We start from the raw sequence: 16,227 nt of genomic DNA, 5'->3' as shown, positions 1-16,227 counted from the left end.
GTCATTGTGCAGTGTCTGGGGAGAGTGACTATGTAAAGAATGGCGAGGAACCTGAAAACAACTGCTCGCAATGACTTAAAAATTATTAAGTTTAAGAGCTTTAAATAGCGCTGGAGATGCACAAAAATTCGTGCTCGCTTCGGCAGCACATATACTAAAATTGGAACGATACAGAGAAGATTAGCATGGCCCCTGCGCAAGGATGACACGCAAATTCGTGAAGCGTTCCATATTTTTTTCTCGGGACGGTGTAAAAGCTCCTCCCCAGGAAGACTTTTTTAGCCCCCCGAGACGCATCACGGGGTGTTCCAGCCCCTCGAGGTTGGGGGGAGCCCCAGGCGCTGCCCCGTGGGTCGATGTTCGCCTGTTTCAAGGCAACGGTGCTGCCCCATCCCGCTGTGCCCCCTCCCTGTCCCTCACTGGTTTCGCGTTGTGGCGAGGGCAATCGAGTCCCATGGCAGTACCGCGGGTGTTTATTGAATTTCTCTGTTACAGAAAGCTCAGCTCCGGTGGGGAGCAGCGGGGTCCCAAGGCCAGCCCCAGACCCCCCCATCCAGCTCAGCCCCCCACAGGGCATCACCCCACCGCAGGGAGCTGGGGCCAGCCCTGTCCTGGAGATCTGACCCTCCCCAGCACCCACTGTCCCATGGGATGGTGACACCATGCCAGTGGGCAGGGTGCGCCCAGGCTTCCTCTGTGCAGCTCCGGTGGGTCTGCAGTATCCCAAAGCCCTGTGGTCCTGGGTCGTGCTGTGGTGACAACTGGGGAGGGATCTGTGGGGATCCATGGGACACCATGCCCCACTCAGACAGCGCTCTCCTGGTAGCTGTTGTCCTCCAGGAACGTGGTCAGCCTCCTGCCGGGGCTGGGGGCAGCATCCTGCCCTGGGGCTGTGACCTCCATGGTGTCCCCATCGCTCTGTTCCTGGGCAAAGTGCACAAAGACCTGTGGGGATGGCATGATGAGGGACAGCACCACGGGACAGGACCACCGTGCCCACACAATTGCCTCCCCTGTCACCTGGTCCAGGGTGGTCTGGGACACTGAGTAGTCCTCGATGTGGCAGGGGCCACGGTGGGCAGCCAGGAGGCTGAAGACAGAGGCCAGGGAGGCAGCACGGGCAGGCAGGTGGTACTGCAGCAGCCCCCCGTGCCGCTCCCGCAGCATGATTCCGGGGAAGTGCTGCTGCAGCAAGGTCTGCACTGCCTCGGGGCCAGGGCCCCCTGCCCGCACCACCACCGTGTAACCGTCCCCAAACCTGAAGGGAGAGGAGACACCACTGCAAGGACTGGCCGTGGCCACAGCCCTCAGTAGCCCCCCTAAGCACCCCGGCCCAGTACCTGTTCTTGAGGTGCTGGACGCTGCCCAGGCAGCGGAACCGGCCGTTGACCATGATGGCCATCCTGGTGCAGAGCGCCTCACACTCCTCCATGCTGGGCGGTACATGTGAGTCCCCACAATACAGAGGGACTCTCTGCTCCAGGGGATTCCCACAGGAATAGGGGTGCTCCCCTATAGGGGATTTATAGGGGCAGAGGGGTGCTCCCCTGTGGGAGCTGCAGGCCCCGGGTGGGGACTCACCTGTGGGACGTGAGCACCACAGACCGTCCGTCCCGGATAACGCCGAGGATGCGTTCCCACAGGAACCTCCGGGCTTGTGGATCCATCCCTGTTGTGGGCTCATCCTGCAATGGCCCCAGAACAGGGTCAGCCTGGGCAGGACCCTGGTGATGCCATGGGGCTTCCCACTGGTTGCCCTCACCAGGAAAACGACAGGGGGACAGCCAAGGAGGGCGATGGCTGTGGAGAGCTTGCGCTTGTTTCCCCCGCTGTACTTCCCCGCCGGTCGGTCAGCATGCGGTCCCAGCCCCAGCGCGGTGATGCCCCACTGAGCCACCTGTGAGAGACAGAGGGGTGAGGGTGGGAGCTCCCCAGGGGCTGAGGGGGCCGGGGTACATGCCCTACCCTGGGGGTCTCCTCCTCTGGGACCCCGCGCAGGCGGCTGTAGAACTCCAGGTGCTCCCTCCCCGTCAGCAGATCCGTGATGGCGTCAAACTGGGGACAGTAACCCATGTGCTGGTGGACAGACTGGAGGTCGGTGAGCACACTGTGGGATGGGGACAGGTGAGCATGGGATGGGGACAGGTGAACACACTGCAGGATGGAGACATGCGCTAGGGATACTGTGGAAATAGGGACAAGCAGCTGCAGGCATGAGGATGAAGCAGGCTGCAGCGAAAAGGATCATGGGGTGAGGACAGAGATGATGGCACAGGTGCTGTAGGGACGTGGAGAGAGGTCCAAGCCATGGGGTCCCTGCATTCACCTACCTGTGCCCCTTCAACCAGGCCTCTCCCAGGGTCACTTCCGTGTCCCCTGTCAGCATCTTGAAGGTGGATGTTTTCCCGGCACCGTTCACCCCCAGGAGGCCAAAGCACTGCAGGGGCAGAGCAAGGTCACTGGCAGCCCTGGCCCTGCCCATGGTGCTGTCTGTCTGCCTGTCTATCTGTCCCTCACCTCCCCGGGGGGAATGGCCACGCAGAGCCTGTCCACGGCCGGAGTCTTCCTGCGCCGGTACACCTGTGTGGTGGAGAGGTGGCACTGGGTAATCCCTCCTGTCACCACCAGCATGGCCAGGGACTGCAGGGAGGCTGGAGCCCACAGCAGGGTCCAGCCCCATGCACCCACCTTGGTCAGGTCCTTCAGCAGCAGGAGGTGGCCGTGTGGGGAGCTGCTGCCCACCCTCACCCGCTCTTTGGCCACATCCTGGTCCTCGTCCCCCAGCGAGGGCAGCTCCAGTGAACGTGGCCTGTGGGAACAGTGGCAGGGTCATGCCCAGGGCTGCCCACCCCCTTGAGCACCCCCAGGGCACCCCAGTGCTCACCCCAGGCGCAGGAAGAGGCGGTGGTACTGCAGCAGGAGGGTGAAGAGGAAGAAGACAATGCCCTCGATGGCCATGGCGAACATGTTCTTCCCTGCCAGGTCCCAGGAGAGGGGGGACACAAAGCGCTTGTCCCCTGTGAGCAGTGAGAGAGGCTGTAGGAATGGGGGACCCGCATGCTGGGCTTTGGGGAAGGTGAGCAGCCCTGACACCCCCAGACTCACCAAACCTCTCAAAGGCATCGGCCATTGCCTGGTTCTTCACCATGTCAATGAGGCCTCGGCCCAGGCAGAAGTGGGGGAAGATGAGGAAAACTTTCTTCAGAACGCGGTTGATGTCGTTGAGGTTCTGCCAGGGCAGCAAGGAGAGGGGTGGGGGAGCTGGCACTGGCCCTGCAGGGAAGGTATGGGGAGTCTGGGGCATCTCAAGGCTCACCTGGTCCACAAAGAGCTCCAGCACAAAGGTGGCCACACTGCCGTTGATGCCGATGAAGAGGTTGATGCAGGTCAGGGCTACATAGGCTGTGCTGGGGATGCTGAAGAGGAAGGAGGCTGGATACATCAGGGGCGTGATGGACCATCTGCAGGGGCGAGAGGCAGGGCCTGGCTGAGGTGCACTCCCAACCTGGGGGCATAAGACAGCACCCACCCTCCCAAGCACCACAAGCCCCTCACCCCGGCTGCCCCCAGCCCCACAACCCCTTTGCCCCCGCTGGGCTCTGCTGCCCCGTCACCCGTAGAGCAGCAGCAGCAACACCAGGGAGGGCAGGTTGGCCGAGGACACGTAGGATTCCTGCTGGAAGCAGAGGAAGATGAGGATGACCAGCAGCGCAGGGACCAGGTAGTTGCACTGCGGGGATGGAGAAGCCAGGAAAGGGGTCAGGGGTGGAACCAGACCCCTTGGAACTGGTCCCTGTCCCCATCCCCATTCCCCACCATGTCCCAGGCGAAGTTGCCCAGCCAGTAGGTGATGGGCTTCATCCCGCTGACAAACTGCAGGTGCTTGGCCTTGCTGACCCGCTCCTCGATGAGGAAGACGACAAAGCTGGCCGGGACAAAGGACATGGCAAAGATCACGCAGATGGAGACCAGGACATCCACAGAGGTGGCCATCCTGCCGCAGAGGAGAAAACTCAGCAGGGGCCAGGGGCCAGATGGGGGCTGCGGGACCCCCATCCCCAGCACTCACAGGGCGGCCTCGGAGAGCTGCTCTTTGGTGAGGTTGAGGGGGTGGTTGATGGCTGTGATGCCAAATCGTGCAGGGTCGGTGCCAGAGGGCAGCTGGGCTCGCAACAGCCCATTGCTGGCCACATTGAGGAAGGAGACCATGGCGTGCCAGCCTTTGTTGTTGAACCAGACCTGCAGCATGGGGAGGGCCGGGCAGCTCAGAGCCCCCCATCCACCCTGGCACTGCCCCTGGCTGTGCCTGTGGCGCCTGCTCCTGCCAGGAGCATCCCCGCTCTCCTCCAGGCTCCTGCTCCCCTCCAGCCCCAGCCACTCTCAGTCTTTCTTGGGCTGCTCCCAACCCTGGAGGTGACACAGCTGTCACATCCCTGCTGCCCTGCAGAACCCCTAGCCATGGGCACACCTTGATATTCCTGCGGGCATCCAAACCCTCGATGAAGCGGCTGATGTTGGCCAGGAACTGATCGGAGGGGCTGCCCTGGGTCCAGGAACACGGTGTGAGGAGAAGGCTCCCAGCACTGGGACACCAGAGCTGAGCCAGAGTCTGAGTTTGACCATACCGGGGTGATGTTGAGCAACGCCCGGAGCTCCAGCACCACCTGATCCACCTCTGCTGCTGACGGCAGGGCCTGGGAGCTGCCAGCGCCCAGGGAGAAGCCACCATACCTGCAGGAGAAACAGAGATCCCAAACCTCCCACTACTGGCATGCCACTAGATGGGCTCAAAGATCTGTGTGGGTCATTTCCACCCCAGAGGGTTCTGCAGTTCCACAATTCCATGAAACCTGCCACCTGTTTCCCACTGCCACCTTTACCCAAACTCAACCCTCCATGCCCCCAGACACCAGAGTGAGGGGCTCAGAGTGGAGGGCTGAAGGAATCTGGATGATGGTGCTTCCCAGGGACCACTCAGTAACTCCCCAAACCCACCAGGCATCTCCTGCCTCCCCCCAGCCCTGGCTGTGCCAGGCCCCAGCCCCTGCCCAGCTCACCTCTGCTCATTCACCCACTTCTTGTTCCTCAGCCTGAAAGAAATGAAGGGGGGAGACAGAGGGGAGAGAAATCCCCCAAGGGGACATTAGGGCAGCACCTGCCCAGGCAGCCACACGTCCCCAGCAGGGTCCCCTTCCCCCAGGTGTCTTTGGGGTGTTCCCTCGGTGTCCCCACAGTGTCCCTGCACTGTCCCCAGTGTTGCCAGCCTCAGCACTCACTCCTGCCGGATGATCTGGGGGTAGGTCTTCACCAGGTAGTCAGAGATGTTCCTGCCCGTCAGGTTCTGAAGGATGTCCCCTGTGCCCCTCTGCACCTGGGGGATGGACAGATGGGCTGGATGGACACTTGGCCCAATGGCCTCCCCAGAGTATCACCTGCCCCCCACAGCCAGCAGTGCCAGAGTCCTGGGGTTGCCTCAGATAGGCTGGGGGTTACCTGGGGTGGTGGGAGCCCCCCGGCCCCCTCAGGACACTCAGGCAGCATCCTTTGTGCTCCTGGTCCACTGCACTGACATGGAGGGGATGGCTCAGCTCGTGTCCAGTTCCCACGCCACAGTGCTTCCAGCAGGGATAGGGGGACTGAGGGGGCCGAGAAGCCATCGGGGTGGGAAGCTGGTGGGCACAGCCCCATCCTGGGCACCGGGGAAGAGAGAGAGACCCTGGTGTGAGCCAGGGGCACCGGGACCCACCACGGGGACGGCTGGGGGTGCCACAGCATCGCACCAAGGTGGCAGAGCTGCTCTCTGGGCAGCTGGGCACTGAGGTGGGGGCCAAGCCCTGACTGCCCCCTCCAGCCCCTCCAGCCCCTGTCCCGAGGGCACTCACGCCTTCCCCTCTGCCTTCATGCACTTGGTGCCAAAGCCGGGCTCGGCCAGGAGTGCGTCCAGCAGCCGGACCGTGTCGGGGTCTCCCGGGGCATCGTTGCTGCCGAGAGACACAGGAGTGAGCTGGTGGCACTGGGGGACGAGGGACACGGTGGGCAGAAGGCTGGGGACACACCTGAAAAAGGTGAACTGCTGCCCGTACATCCAGGGCTGGAGCTGCAGAGGCGGGTACTTCCCGAAGGGCGGCACGATGAGACTGAAGAGCAGCGCGATGCAGACGAAGACGGCGGGGAGGACGATCTGAGGAGGCCGGAGGTCAGGGCTGGCTCGGTCCCACCCTACCGTGCCCTGCCCCATCCCCTCCCTGCCGTCCCACCTGCGCGAAGAAGCCGCGGGTGCTGCGCCGGGCGTGGAGCATCCTCTTGGTGAAGAGAGCGCGGAGCTGGCGGCAGGTGAGCGCCCAGCCCCTCACCCTGCCGCAGGACTGCCCCGCCGCCCCCCGCAGCAGGTCTGTCTCCCGGGGCTCCTCCGCTGCCAGGGCAGAGATGGGTCTGGCAAGGGGTTCGTGCCAAGCAGGGTGCTGGCAGGGGCATCCCCCACCCCAGCAGGGATGGGATGCTGCATGCAGGAGCCCCCAGCCCCCCCAGCCCCCAGCTCCTACCTCGCCGGGCTCCTTTGGCTCAATGTAAAGGAGAGGAGAGAGGGGTTACAGCCGCGTGGGGGTCACACCCACCCAGGGCAGAGCTGGTGCCTCAAACCATTACAGTCACCCCACACCAGCTCTCCCTCCAGGACAAGGGGGTTGGATATGCCTCCTGAGATTTAATGTCCCATCCCACCCCCTGCACAGAGCTGGGCTCACCCAGACCCACCCTCATCCCAGATCTTTGCTCTGGGGACACCCCCCAGGGGACACCCCACAACTGAGAGGTAGCAAAGCTGCACAAGCATCCCTGAGTATCCCCCTGCTTGAAGGGACACGTGCCTGAAGGGGTGCCTGCTGGGATGGACACCTGCCCAGATGGACATGTGCAATGGCCCCAGCCCCAGCCCAGGGGCTGGAGGTGGGGAGCACTCAGTGGCAGCTCGGGGTTCCCATCTCCCCCATCCTTACCCAGCTCTCCATCAGCCACATCTGCGTCCCCCGTCTCGCCAGGGGCTGCTCCTTTCATGGTGCCTGACAAAATGGGGACAAGATGCCAGGGTGGGAACAAGGCCACGGGCTGTGACACCTCTTTGCACCCACAGGTGCCCCCACCAGGGCCGCCAGCCCTGGGAGGGACACACAGGGTGCTGGGGACACTCCCACCCCTCTGCTCTGGCCTGCTGAGCACTTCCAAAGCCCCCCTTGTACCCCAGAGTTCAGCTCCAACCAGGACTGAGGGGTTTTACCTGTGGTGTCATTGTCCAGCCCCGTGTCCTCGGCCACCTTCAGGAAGATCTGGGGGTGTGGGAGGGCTGATGTTAAACACACAGCAGCACCCACAGCCCAGTGAGGGCAACCCCCTGGTCACAGGCACCCTGGGAGCCACGGGCAGCCATTGGCTGCAGTCCCCTAGGGTACCTCTTCCAGGGTGGTGTCGGAGATGCCATAGCTGGAGACCCCCAGTTCCCCCAGGCGTGCGTCCAGCTCACGGAACAGCTCCCCAAAGGCTCCATCCCTGGCCCCGCTGTAGGGCAGGACAAACAGCACCTCGTGCCCGATGTCCTCCACCAGCCGGGAGCCAGGAACCAGCTTCTGGATCAGTGCAGACAGCTGGGCCACATCTGGGGGGAAGGAGAAGGTTGGAAACCTGGGGCAGGAGATGCTGCCTGGCACAGCTGGCCACAGCTGGCACGTGCTTGGCATCCCAGCCAGAGGGTCCATGGGGAAGGTGGAAGGGATGGGGACTCCCTTCTGCCCCAGAAGTGCAGGGGGCCAGGGGCTGGTGGCAGGGCTGCGCAATCCCAGCTGACAGGGGACATATGGGGAGCAGCTGGGGGTGACACTGTGAGGGGACAAGACCCTCACCCACGGCGCTGGCGTCGCTGCCTCTCTCACTGCCCAGGCCTGTGTCACTGCTGTGCTCTGAGTCGCTGCCATCCTGCAGGAAAGGGGGGCTTCAGCCTGGCTCCCCACAGCAGGATCTGACCCCCAGTGCCCCCTGACACCCAGGATGGAGGCACTGGCTGCCCTTTGAGGGATGCTTGCTGGGGGCTGAGGGACTCACCTTTTTGGTGACACCAGGGACAGAGCTGGTGTTGCTGCCCATCCCGCTCCGCTCCCGCTTCACCAGGGTGAGGTGGTACCCCGTGCCCAGCCTGGCCTTGAGGAAGAGGGGGGACCCGCAGCAGCAGAGCCGGCCCTGCGAGATGATGGCGGTGCGGTCCCCCAGCAGCTCCGCCTCGTCCATGTAGTGGGTGGACAGGATGATGGTGCGGCCTGGGGACCAGGAAGGGGCTTGACCCCCTTTCTAGCCCCCCCATTGTGGGTTCTCCCCACCAGCACTTCCTGCTGCTCGCCCCACCCTGGGGGACACAGAGAGCAAAGTGTGACCCCCTAGCCCTGACCTTTGCGGTACTTGAGCAGCAGCTCCCAGATGCTGCGGCGGGAGAAGGGGTCGACACCGGCCGTGGGCTCATCCAGGATGACCACCCGGGAGCCACCCACAAAGGCGATGGCCACCGAGAGCTTCCTCTGCATCCCGCCTGCGGAGGGACAGCGTTGGGGGGGCTCGGAGCCACCGACCCCCGCTCAGACACCCAGCCCGGCCCCTGCACGCACCCGAGAGGTTCCTGGTCTGCTCCCGGCGCTTGTGGGGCAGCCCTGTGTCCTGGAGCAGCTGCTCCATCTCCTCCTGCACCTCCTTCTCCGAGAGCCCCTTCAGCCGCCCGTAGAACCAGACGTGCTCCTCCACTGTCAGGCTGTGGGGGCAGGGGGACAAGGCAGGGTGAGGGGACAGGGACTGAGTGGGACAGCTCTGCATCAGTCCCCCACCTGCCCGCCCCTGCCTACATGTCGAAGAGCACGTTGTGCTGGGGACACATCCCCATGGATTTGCGGATGCTGTCGATATCGGAGCGGATGTCCAAGCCCAGGATATAGGCAGTGCCCGAGGTGGGGGGCAGGAGGCCAGTCAGGATGGACCTGGATGTGGTGAGGAAAGTGGGTTATGGAGTACAGGAGCATCAGGGTTGGGGCCAGGGTGCCCAGTCCTGCATGGTAGCAGGGTCAGGCTCAGCTCCTGTCCCCAGCTGTGGCCACACAGCCCCTCTGTGGCTCACATGGTGGTGGTCTTTCCAGCGCCATTGTGGCCCAGGAAGGATGTGATCTGCCCCTCGTAGAAGTCCAGGCTCAGCCCGTTGACTGCAGCACGGCCGCTGCTGCCGTAGACCTTCACCAGGTTGCGGATGGAGACGCCGGGCTGGAGTTCAGCAGGTGGCTCCTCCACCAGCACTGGAAGCCACCAAGGGGTCATATCCCAGGCAGGACCCCTTGCTGAGGGCAGAACCCCTCACCATGGGGTGCTGGACCTTCCACTGAGGAGCAAGGCCTGGGCTGGAGGGCTCCAGCCTAGCTCCATGGACATTGCCCTCAGCCATATAGCTCCAGGGTGGGCAGGGACTCACCTTGGGGTGCAGTAAAAGGGCTGGCGTGGTACAGGGAGTGCCCAGCTGAGGATGACTCTCCAAACCAGTAGCTCTTCAGGAAGGGGAAATTCCAGGGCTTGGGGATCCCATACTGACCTGCAGCAGAAGGGGCTGAGTGGGGCTGAGGCTGGGGGGCTGCCTGGGGCCAGGGGTGCTACACTGACCTGGGAAAACACCCTCGAGGTACCACGTAGCCAGACCATAGACGACAGCGTCCAGCAGCAGCAGCCCCATGGCAGCAGCAAAGCTGTATGGATCTCCTGGCACAGGGCTGGCAGCCAGGTTGTGCCACTGGATGCCCACTCCCTGCTCCTCGTAGAGGGAGAAGTATTCACAGCCGAAGCCAAAGGCCACGGGGGACAGCAGGCTCTGGGGACAGCAAGAATGTCAGCGTGGGCAAAGATTGGCCTGGGGGTGCAGCCTGAAGCCCCCTGCCCAGGCCACCAGGGGCATTGCAGAGGGGCAGCACTGGGTGCTCACCACGAGGACGCGGATTGGGAAGGTGATGTAGTCACGCCAGGCGACACAGAGAACATAGGGCAGGTACAGCGAGAAGTAGATGATGCCACCGCACGCCGAGGCCAGGTTGGCACGGGGAAAGAAGATGCTGATGAGGAAGCACTGGCTGATGGTGGCCACTGAGAAGGTGCCAAGGAAGAGGAAGATGACTGCTGGGTTGCTGTAGGGCAGGATGTTTCCCAGCTGTGGATGGAGGCAGGTTGGAGCCTGTGGAGCCCCCCGTGCTGGCTTGCAGCCCTGATGTTTCCCATGTCACCCAAGCTGTCCCCTAAGACCTTCAACCTGCCTTGAGGATGAGGACAAGGAGGGCAGAGCTGAGGAGGAAGGGGATGAAGCTGCTGAGGAACCAGCTGAGCCAGAGGATCCCGCTGCTCAGCCCCATGGTCTTCATAGTCTCCTTGAGACGCGTCTCCTTCTCGTGCACCACCCCCTTGATGATCATGGCCACTGAGTAGATCCAGGCCAGTGTCATGAAGAGGGGCAGTGAGCGGTTCAGGACACGCAGGAACCTGGGGAGATACCACCAGACCTTTCACCTGCAGCCTGACACCTCAGGGCCACCACCAGACTGGGGACACCAGGACATAACCAGCCCTGTTCCACCTCCCTGGGGCAGCGATGCTGCAGGATGCTTGGGTGCAGGGCAGCATGGGGGTCACTCAATGGTCCCAGGGGTCTGAGACTGCCCCCTGCCCACTTACACGTCATCCACATAGCAGGGATAGGGCATTTGCTGGATATAGACCCCTGTCCGTGGGGCAGCCCCAGTCTGCACCCTCACCACCGCCTGCTCCACTAGGTCCTGAATGTAGACAAAGCCACCCCAGACGTAGCGCAGGTCACTGAAGGGGTCGGCTGCAGGGCCTGGATCCCAAAACCTGGGGGCAGAGCATGGTGCTGGGACCAGGGATCCCCTGCCACTGGCACAGACTTCTTGGCTGGCCATGGAGACCATGGGAGGGGTGGACATCCCCCAACCTGTCCTTGATCTTGTTGGTCCTCGTGACATCATCGATGTCCATGCGGATCTTGTAGCGGACGTGGGGTGGCAGTCTGGGGGCTGTGGCGTTGATGGGAGGCTGGAAGACCACAGCTGCCCAAAACTGCTGCTCCTCCAGCAGCTCCAGGGCCCGGGCCACCAGCTGCTCCTCCGTGGCCACTGCCTCGATCTTGTCCAGGCAGACGCACTGTGGGAGGGCAAGCAGGGCTCAGCCCTCCTCCGTCAGAGGGGAATGAAGGGACAGCCCATGCCCTCAGGGGGGCATGGAGGGACAGCCCATCCACAGGGGGAGACACACACCTCCATGAACTGTGACAGCGTGCTCAGGACCGCATCCACATCAGCGTACACCTGGTGCCAGGTGAGGCCTGGCCCCCCTGCTGGCCCTGCCAGGAACGTGGCCAGCTCGGGCAGCTTCCAGGAAGTGCCGTTGAGGAACCTATCCAGGAGCTGGGCTGTGCTTGGGGCCAGCAGCAGGTCCTGCAAAGCACCAGCATATGGGAAGCCATGCAGCTTCAGCTGCATCCCACCCCACTCTTGGCCAGTTGCCCCCCACCACACCCCCTGGCAGCCCCATTCCCGACGGGAGGAGTCTGGGGTCACACACCTGGAGCACCTGCATCTCGAGGCTGCTGTTGAGGATGGTGTAGATTCGAGGTCCCAGCTCCTGCCAGGCTCCCCCCAGCTCCCCCAGCACCGCCAGCTCCCGGAAGGTCCGATTCACCTGTGTGAGAAGGTGAGAGATGTCCAGGATGAGACCACCACAGCTCTCCCCCAACCCCTGCAGCCCCCACTCACCTCAGCCATGATGCTGTCAGGGCCAGGCCCAGGTGGAGTGTACAGAATCTTCCCCACAAAGAGGGGCTTGATCCCCCGCCAGAAGATCTGTGACAGGGGGTTGGACTCCAGGCTGAGGAGCAGCTCCCGGCAGAAGGGACCTAGGGGTGCAGAGCTAAGCCCTCACCACCAACCCCATACCACCAGTCCCCACTGCCCCCCACAGCCCCCCACATACTACTGCTGCCTGAGGCCACAGATCTCCTCTCTGAGCTATTTCGGTCCAGGAAGGCTTTGACATCATTGTCCTCATACCAGTTGAGGGAGGGGATCCTGAGCCCCCCACCCTCGGGGTGTCCGCAGGCAATGCGTGACAGGGCTGTGAAGGCACCCCTGCTGGGGGTGCTGGTGTTGGGGGCCCTCAACTCCCCTAACTCCTGCTGCAGCTCAGCCAGGCTGGTCATGGAGGAGACCTGGGGGGAGTGGGATGAGAGCAAAGCAAGTCAGTGGGGGACAGGGGCACCCAGGGACACTGTGGGGGTGGGTAAGGGGCAGGGGAGTGAGGGGTGCACCTCCTTCATCAGGGACGCTGCATCCTGCAGGAAGCTGCCCAAAGCTTCCACGGTGCCAGTAATTCCACCCATTTCTGAGTTCAGCTGTTCCTACAACGGGACATGGGAAGGAGGTCGCTTCCATGGCCGGGGAGGCCGGGGGTCTCTGCCCCGGTGCCTTGCACCACCCGGCCAGGCTGGGGGCTCACCGCCAGGAGCCGCGGGAAGTCCATCTGGGACAGGAAGGAGCCCTCCATGGCACGGAGCTGAGAGCTGGGCAGTGCGCAGAGTCCTTGCTGCAGGCTCTGCGTGGAGTTCGCGTCACTCCCCACCAGGAAGCCCCCCAGCTCCGAGGCGTTGCAGACCAGGGTCTTTAGCGGGAGGCGGATGCTTGCCAGGGAGAACTGGAGGGAGAGGGCGGTCATGATGCGGGCACCGGCACCGCGGGCACCGGGAGTGGCACCGCGCCGACACTCACGATGCGGGGGCTGAGCCGAGCAGCCATCAGCTCATCCACCAGCGCTGGGGGCAGAGATGTGTTTGTCCGCAGGAAACGGGAGAAGGTCTCGTCCTGTCTCAGGTATTCCCTCACCGGCAGAGCTGGGGGGAGCAGGAGTCAGCCAAGGAGTTTCGCTCCCCCGTCAACCCCCACCGCCGGTGCTCACCCCTTCGCTGATTCCCGCTGTCCCGGAGCCGGCGCAGGGCTGGCAGGAGCCGGGCGAAGCTGCGGAGGAGCCGCTGCCCGTCGCCGCGGTGCAGGACCTGCCGGCCTTCGGTCAGGAGGCGGGAGAGGCTGTGGGACATGGGGTGAGCAGTGAGACCCCAGCCCAGCCCCGCTCTGCCCCGCAGCCCCCCAGCCCCGCCGCTCACATGGAGCCAGCGAAGTTGACCACCACTCCAGGGGCCTCTCCAGCCGTGGGGTGCCGGAAGCAGGGGTTGTTCATGTTGCAGATGATGCCCTGCAGCCAGGGCAAGGTCCCCGCCGAGGGCAGCGCCTTGTTGGGGAAATGGCCTGCGGGAGAGAGAGGCAGGTTCAGGGGGGCAATGCAGGACCCCTGGGACTCCCCACACACGAGCTGGGAGATGCCAGCCAACCCTCACCCTGTGACCACCTCCCTGTTTGTCCCCCGGTGTCACCCCAAAGGGCTCCCGTACAGGGGCACACAGAGGGGTCTTAGCAGGCTCAGAGGGGTCCGGCGGGGGACACTCACACTCATGCTGTTTGAAGGGCGGGTGGGATCGCCGCACTGAGATCAAGATGAGGAAGAGGAAGAGGGGCCACAGGATCTCGATAGCCAGCTGGATCTGGGGGAGACACACGGTGGGTGGGAGTCCCCTTCCCCATCAATGTCCAGGGGTCTGCCTGCCCCCGTGCCAGGAACCAGCGGCTCTGGGTGGCCCCAGTCCCATCGCCCACTTACCCGCTGCCGCCTGCGGTAAGTGAAATTCTTCCAGAGCAGCAGCCCCAGCTGAGTGCCCACGGCCATCGCGAGGGGCAACGGGCCCTGCGCCTCGCTCGGCTCCGGCTGCAGTTGAGAGCAGGGGGGGCAGCCCCAAGCTGAGGGCGGCGGTTGGGCTGTCACTTCCTTCTGGTTCGGGGCTTATCAAACACCGGGCACGGTGCCGGGCACAGGGCTGAGCTCCGGGGCTGGCAGGAGCCGGACGGCATTCCTGCAGCAAAGCTCCTTTCCGGAGCTAAAGGTTCAAATCACATTCTTTCCTAAACCAAAAGCGCAAGAATCGGGCACGAGCTCTGTCCAGGAGCCAGGAGCATGATTCACAGCCCACGCCGGGCACCCCAGGTGTAGCTCCAAGCCCCGGCAAGCTGGGCAGCCCGGGTGATGCTGAGACCTGCCCGTGCCTCAGTTTCCCCGTGAGAAGGATGTGGGTAGAGCTGTCATCAGCCCACGAGCGGAATTGCTCCGGTAAAGCGGGCTTGAGGCGCGAGCTCCGACACTCGGATCCCGCGCTTAACAGCCGCGTCTGCCAATTCCTGGGAATTCACCCACCCCTGGAGCGGTGCCAGCAGCTCCCCGGGCCCGGCAGCAAAGCTCTTCCAAGGCGGCTCAGTGACGAGCCCGACGGCGGCGGCGGCGGCGCGAACCAACCCGCAGCGTTCCGCCCGGTGAACCCACCCGCGCCCCGGGAGACCCGAGCTCCGGGGCGGCTCCCCGGACATCGCGAGCTTGGGACACCACCATCCCCTCTGTGTCCCCCGTTTTCCCCCGGGGCCGGGGAAGCCGCGCACTCACCCGCCGTCCCGCGCTCGCCGCCACCCGCCCGCGCCCCAGGCTAAGCCGGGTCCCGGGAGCAGCCGGGATAAGCAGGCACGGGGCAGCGGGATTAGGATGCCGGCTGGGAAATCCGCCTAATCGGCCTGCGGGGCCGGACACGAGTGGGGTTCGGGGGCAGGATTCCTCCGGGGATGCACCGGGGTCAGATGGGGTAACACGGGAAGAAGGAAGCAGCTGCCGGAGTGGGGGTGACACGGGGCGACAGAGGTGTCTGAGTGTCCCCATCTGCTGGGACCGGAGGGTGCTGCGGAACTGCCGGTCCGGGGGTACAAGCCTAGAGGGGGTGGCGGCTCTTTTCGGGACAAAACAACCACAGAATCCCTGGATTCTCCCAGGGGGACTCGCGTGGGAATCTGCTCACTCATCTCACGAGGACAAACACGCCGCATCGCTGCAACCGGGAGGTCGGTGGACCCTGCGACCCCGGCAACCCCGGACCGACAGCTCCTGGCCCCCTGCGTCCCCCAACCCCGCATCCCCCAACCCGGTTCGGCCGCACGGAGCCCCGGTCTGGGCGGGGTGCGGAGTCACCTGGAGGCGGAGGGGCCGGGAAGTCGTGGGGACAGCCCAGGAGAGACACAGACAACCCACGGGGACCATGGGGACAGCTCGAAGGGACGACGAGGACAGTCCAGAGGGGACACGGGGACAGCTCGGGGGTATGATACGGACACCCCGGGGGGCGGGGAGGCACGAATAGCTTCGGAGGGACGCTGAGCGGCCGAATCTGGCCGAGACCAGCAGCCGGGACACAGCCTCCCCTCTCCCCCCTCGCAGCCCCCGGCCCGGGATCCCCGTTACCTGATGCCGCTGCGCGGCCTCTTTAAGAGACCCCGCGGCTCCGCCGGGCTCGCGCTGGCCCCGCCCCTCCCAGCGCTACAAAGTAGCCGTGGGCGTGACGTCATGGGAACCGGCTCTTAAAGGGGCCGGTGCCACTGGGGGGTGAGGCGTAGGAGTCCCGCCCCCGCCCCGCCCCGCCCCGCCCCATCCCATCCCATCCCATCCCATCCCATCCCATCCCATCCCATCCCATCCCATTATCCCATCCCACCCTTGGGAGCCCCACGGGGCAGCGCGGCTCTCTGAAACACAGCATTTCGCCCGAAAAGGTGGATCCCTGCCCGGACAGGCACGTCCCGTTGGCACTGTTAATCACTTATTTATCAACCGCGCATCCATTAACCTCGCAGCCCGTTCCCAGCTCCTGCTCCTCCCCCGGGACACGCAGCATCCCGCCCCACTTCGGGGCTCTCACCCAGGTCTGCAGCAGCTCCCAGCCCCCCCAGCCACAGACTGACCCACCCGTGCCCCCTCCCTTTAGCAGAGACCAGCTACTGTTTACGTTGAAAGGTTTTTTTAAAATAAAAGGTTTCAGTCTAAGAGCATCTGCATTAAAAACTGCATGGGAGGAGAGACGCTGATGGCACCGGCTGCACTCAGACATCGCCCCAGTGCAGGATGCAGCCGTCGGAGTCAGCCCTGGCTCCAGCCTGGGCGACTGGATTGCTGCAGTGCTGGGTGTGCCAGGTGTCCCGGCTGTGCCAGGTGTCCCGGCTGTGCCAGGTGTGCCAGCTC

The 16,227-nt window shown here is 64.1% G+C and overlaps 1 protein-coding gene and 1 non-coding gene across 4 annotated transcripts; one reads left to right on the top strand and one right to left on the bottom strand.

Annotated features, from left to right (window-relative positions):
- Positions 1 to 130: 130 nt before the first annotated feature.
- LOC146426208 (U6 spliceosomal RNA) lies at positions 131 to 237 on the top strand. The gene has a single exon (XR_014846315.1). It is a non-coding gene; the product is annotated as a U6 spliceosomal RNA (small nuclear RNA).
- A 218-nt stretch (positions 238 to 455) lies between these two features.
- ABCA7 (ATP binding cassette subfamily A member 7) lies at positions 456 to 15,581 on the bottom strand. 3 transcript variants are annotated; one of them, XM_085040175.1, is made up of 50 exons: positions 15,454 to 15,581; positions 13,780 to 14,073; positions 13,570 to 13,663; positions 13,229 to 13,370; positions 13,024 to 13,151; positions 12,837 to 12,958; positions 12,568 to 12,762; positions 12,380 to 12,469; positions 12,046 to 12,280; positions 11,829 to 11,968; positions 11,638 to 11,754; positions 11,331 to 11,510; positions 11,009 to 11,217; positions 10,732 to 10,908; positions 10,317 to 10,539; positions 9,992 to 10,213; positions 9,676 to 9,880; positions 9,491 to 9,607; positions 9,146 to 9,317; positions 8,877 to 9,008; positions 8,646 to 8,785; positions 8,432 to 8,569; positions 8,092 to 8,303; positions 7,893 to 7,965; positions 7,446 to 7,648; positions 7,274 to 7,322; positions 6,996 to 7,058; positions 6,258 to 6,412; positions 6,057 to 6,181; positions 5,883 to 5,981; positions 5,494 to 5,689; positions 5,277 to 5,371; positions 5,058 to 5,090; positions 4,626 to 4,731; positions 4,469 to 4,543; positions 4,070 to 4,239; positions 3,817 to 3,994; positions 3,615 to 3,730; positions 3,317 to 3,461; positions 3,106 to 3,229; positions 2,885 to 3,017; positions 2,689 to 2,809; positions 2,518 to 2,580; positions 2,331 to 2,437; positions 1,966 to 2,107; positions 1,763 to 1,897; positions 1,582 to 1,685; positions 1,341 to 1,433; positions 1,021 to 1,258; positions 456 to 945 (listed from the first exon to the last, which is right to left on the bottom strand). In XM_085040175.1, the coding sequence occupies exons 2-50, from the start codon at positions 13,843 to 13,845 to the stop codon at positions 805 to 807; spliced, it is 6,738 nt and encodes a 2,245-aa protein (XP_084896301.1). In that variant the 5' UTR covers positions 13,846 to 14,073; positions 15,454 to 15,581; the 3' UTR covers positions 456 to 804. The 3 variants fall into 3 exon arrangements, with proteins under 3 accessions (XP_084896301.1, XP_084896300.1, XP_084896302.1); XM_085040174.1 differs by having other exon boundaries at positions 13,780 to 14,078; positions 15,454 to 15,551; XM_085040176.1 differs by lacking the exons at positions 456 to 945; positions 1,021 to 1,258; positions 1,341 to 1,433; ... (4 more) ...; positions 2,518 to 2,580; positions 2,689 to 2,809 and having other exon boundaries at positions 3,638 to 3,730; positions 13,780 to 14,078; positions 15,454 to 15,553.
- Between the last annotated feature and the right edge of the window lie 646 nt (positions 15,582 to 16,227).

The sequence above is a fragment of the Lichenostomus cassidix genome, chromosome 28 (assembly GCF_008360975.1).
Source record: "Lichenostomus cassidix isolate B80296 chromosome 28, HeHo_3.0, whole genome shotgun sequence".
NCBI lineage: Eukaryota > Metazoa > Chordata > Aves > Passeriformes > Meliphagidae > Lichenostomus > Lichenostomus cassidix.
Note: the sequence above shows the minus strand (reverse complement) of the source record. Positions and strands in the feature narration are given on the sequence as shown.

What these genes read in the sequence shown, in the direction of transcription:
- ABCA7 (XM_085040175.1), bottom strand. Translation starts at nt 13,845, where the DNA reads ATGGCCGTGGGCACTCAGCTGGGGCTGCTGCTCTGGAAGAATTTCACT. An exon ending in GTGGTGCTCACGTCCCACAG is followed by an intron (nt 1,434 to 1,581) that starts GTGAGTCCCCAC and finishes TGTACCGCCCAG; the next exon opens with CATGGAGGAGTGTGAGGCGC. An exon ending in CCCAGACCACCCTGGACCAG is followed by an intron (nt 946 to 1,020) that starts GTGACAGGGGAG and finishes CCATCCCCACAG; the next exon opens with GTCTTTGTGCACTTTGCCCA.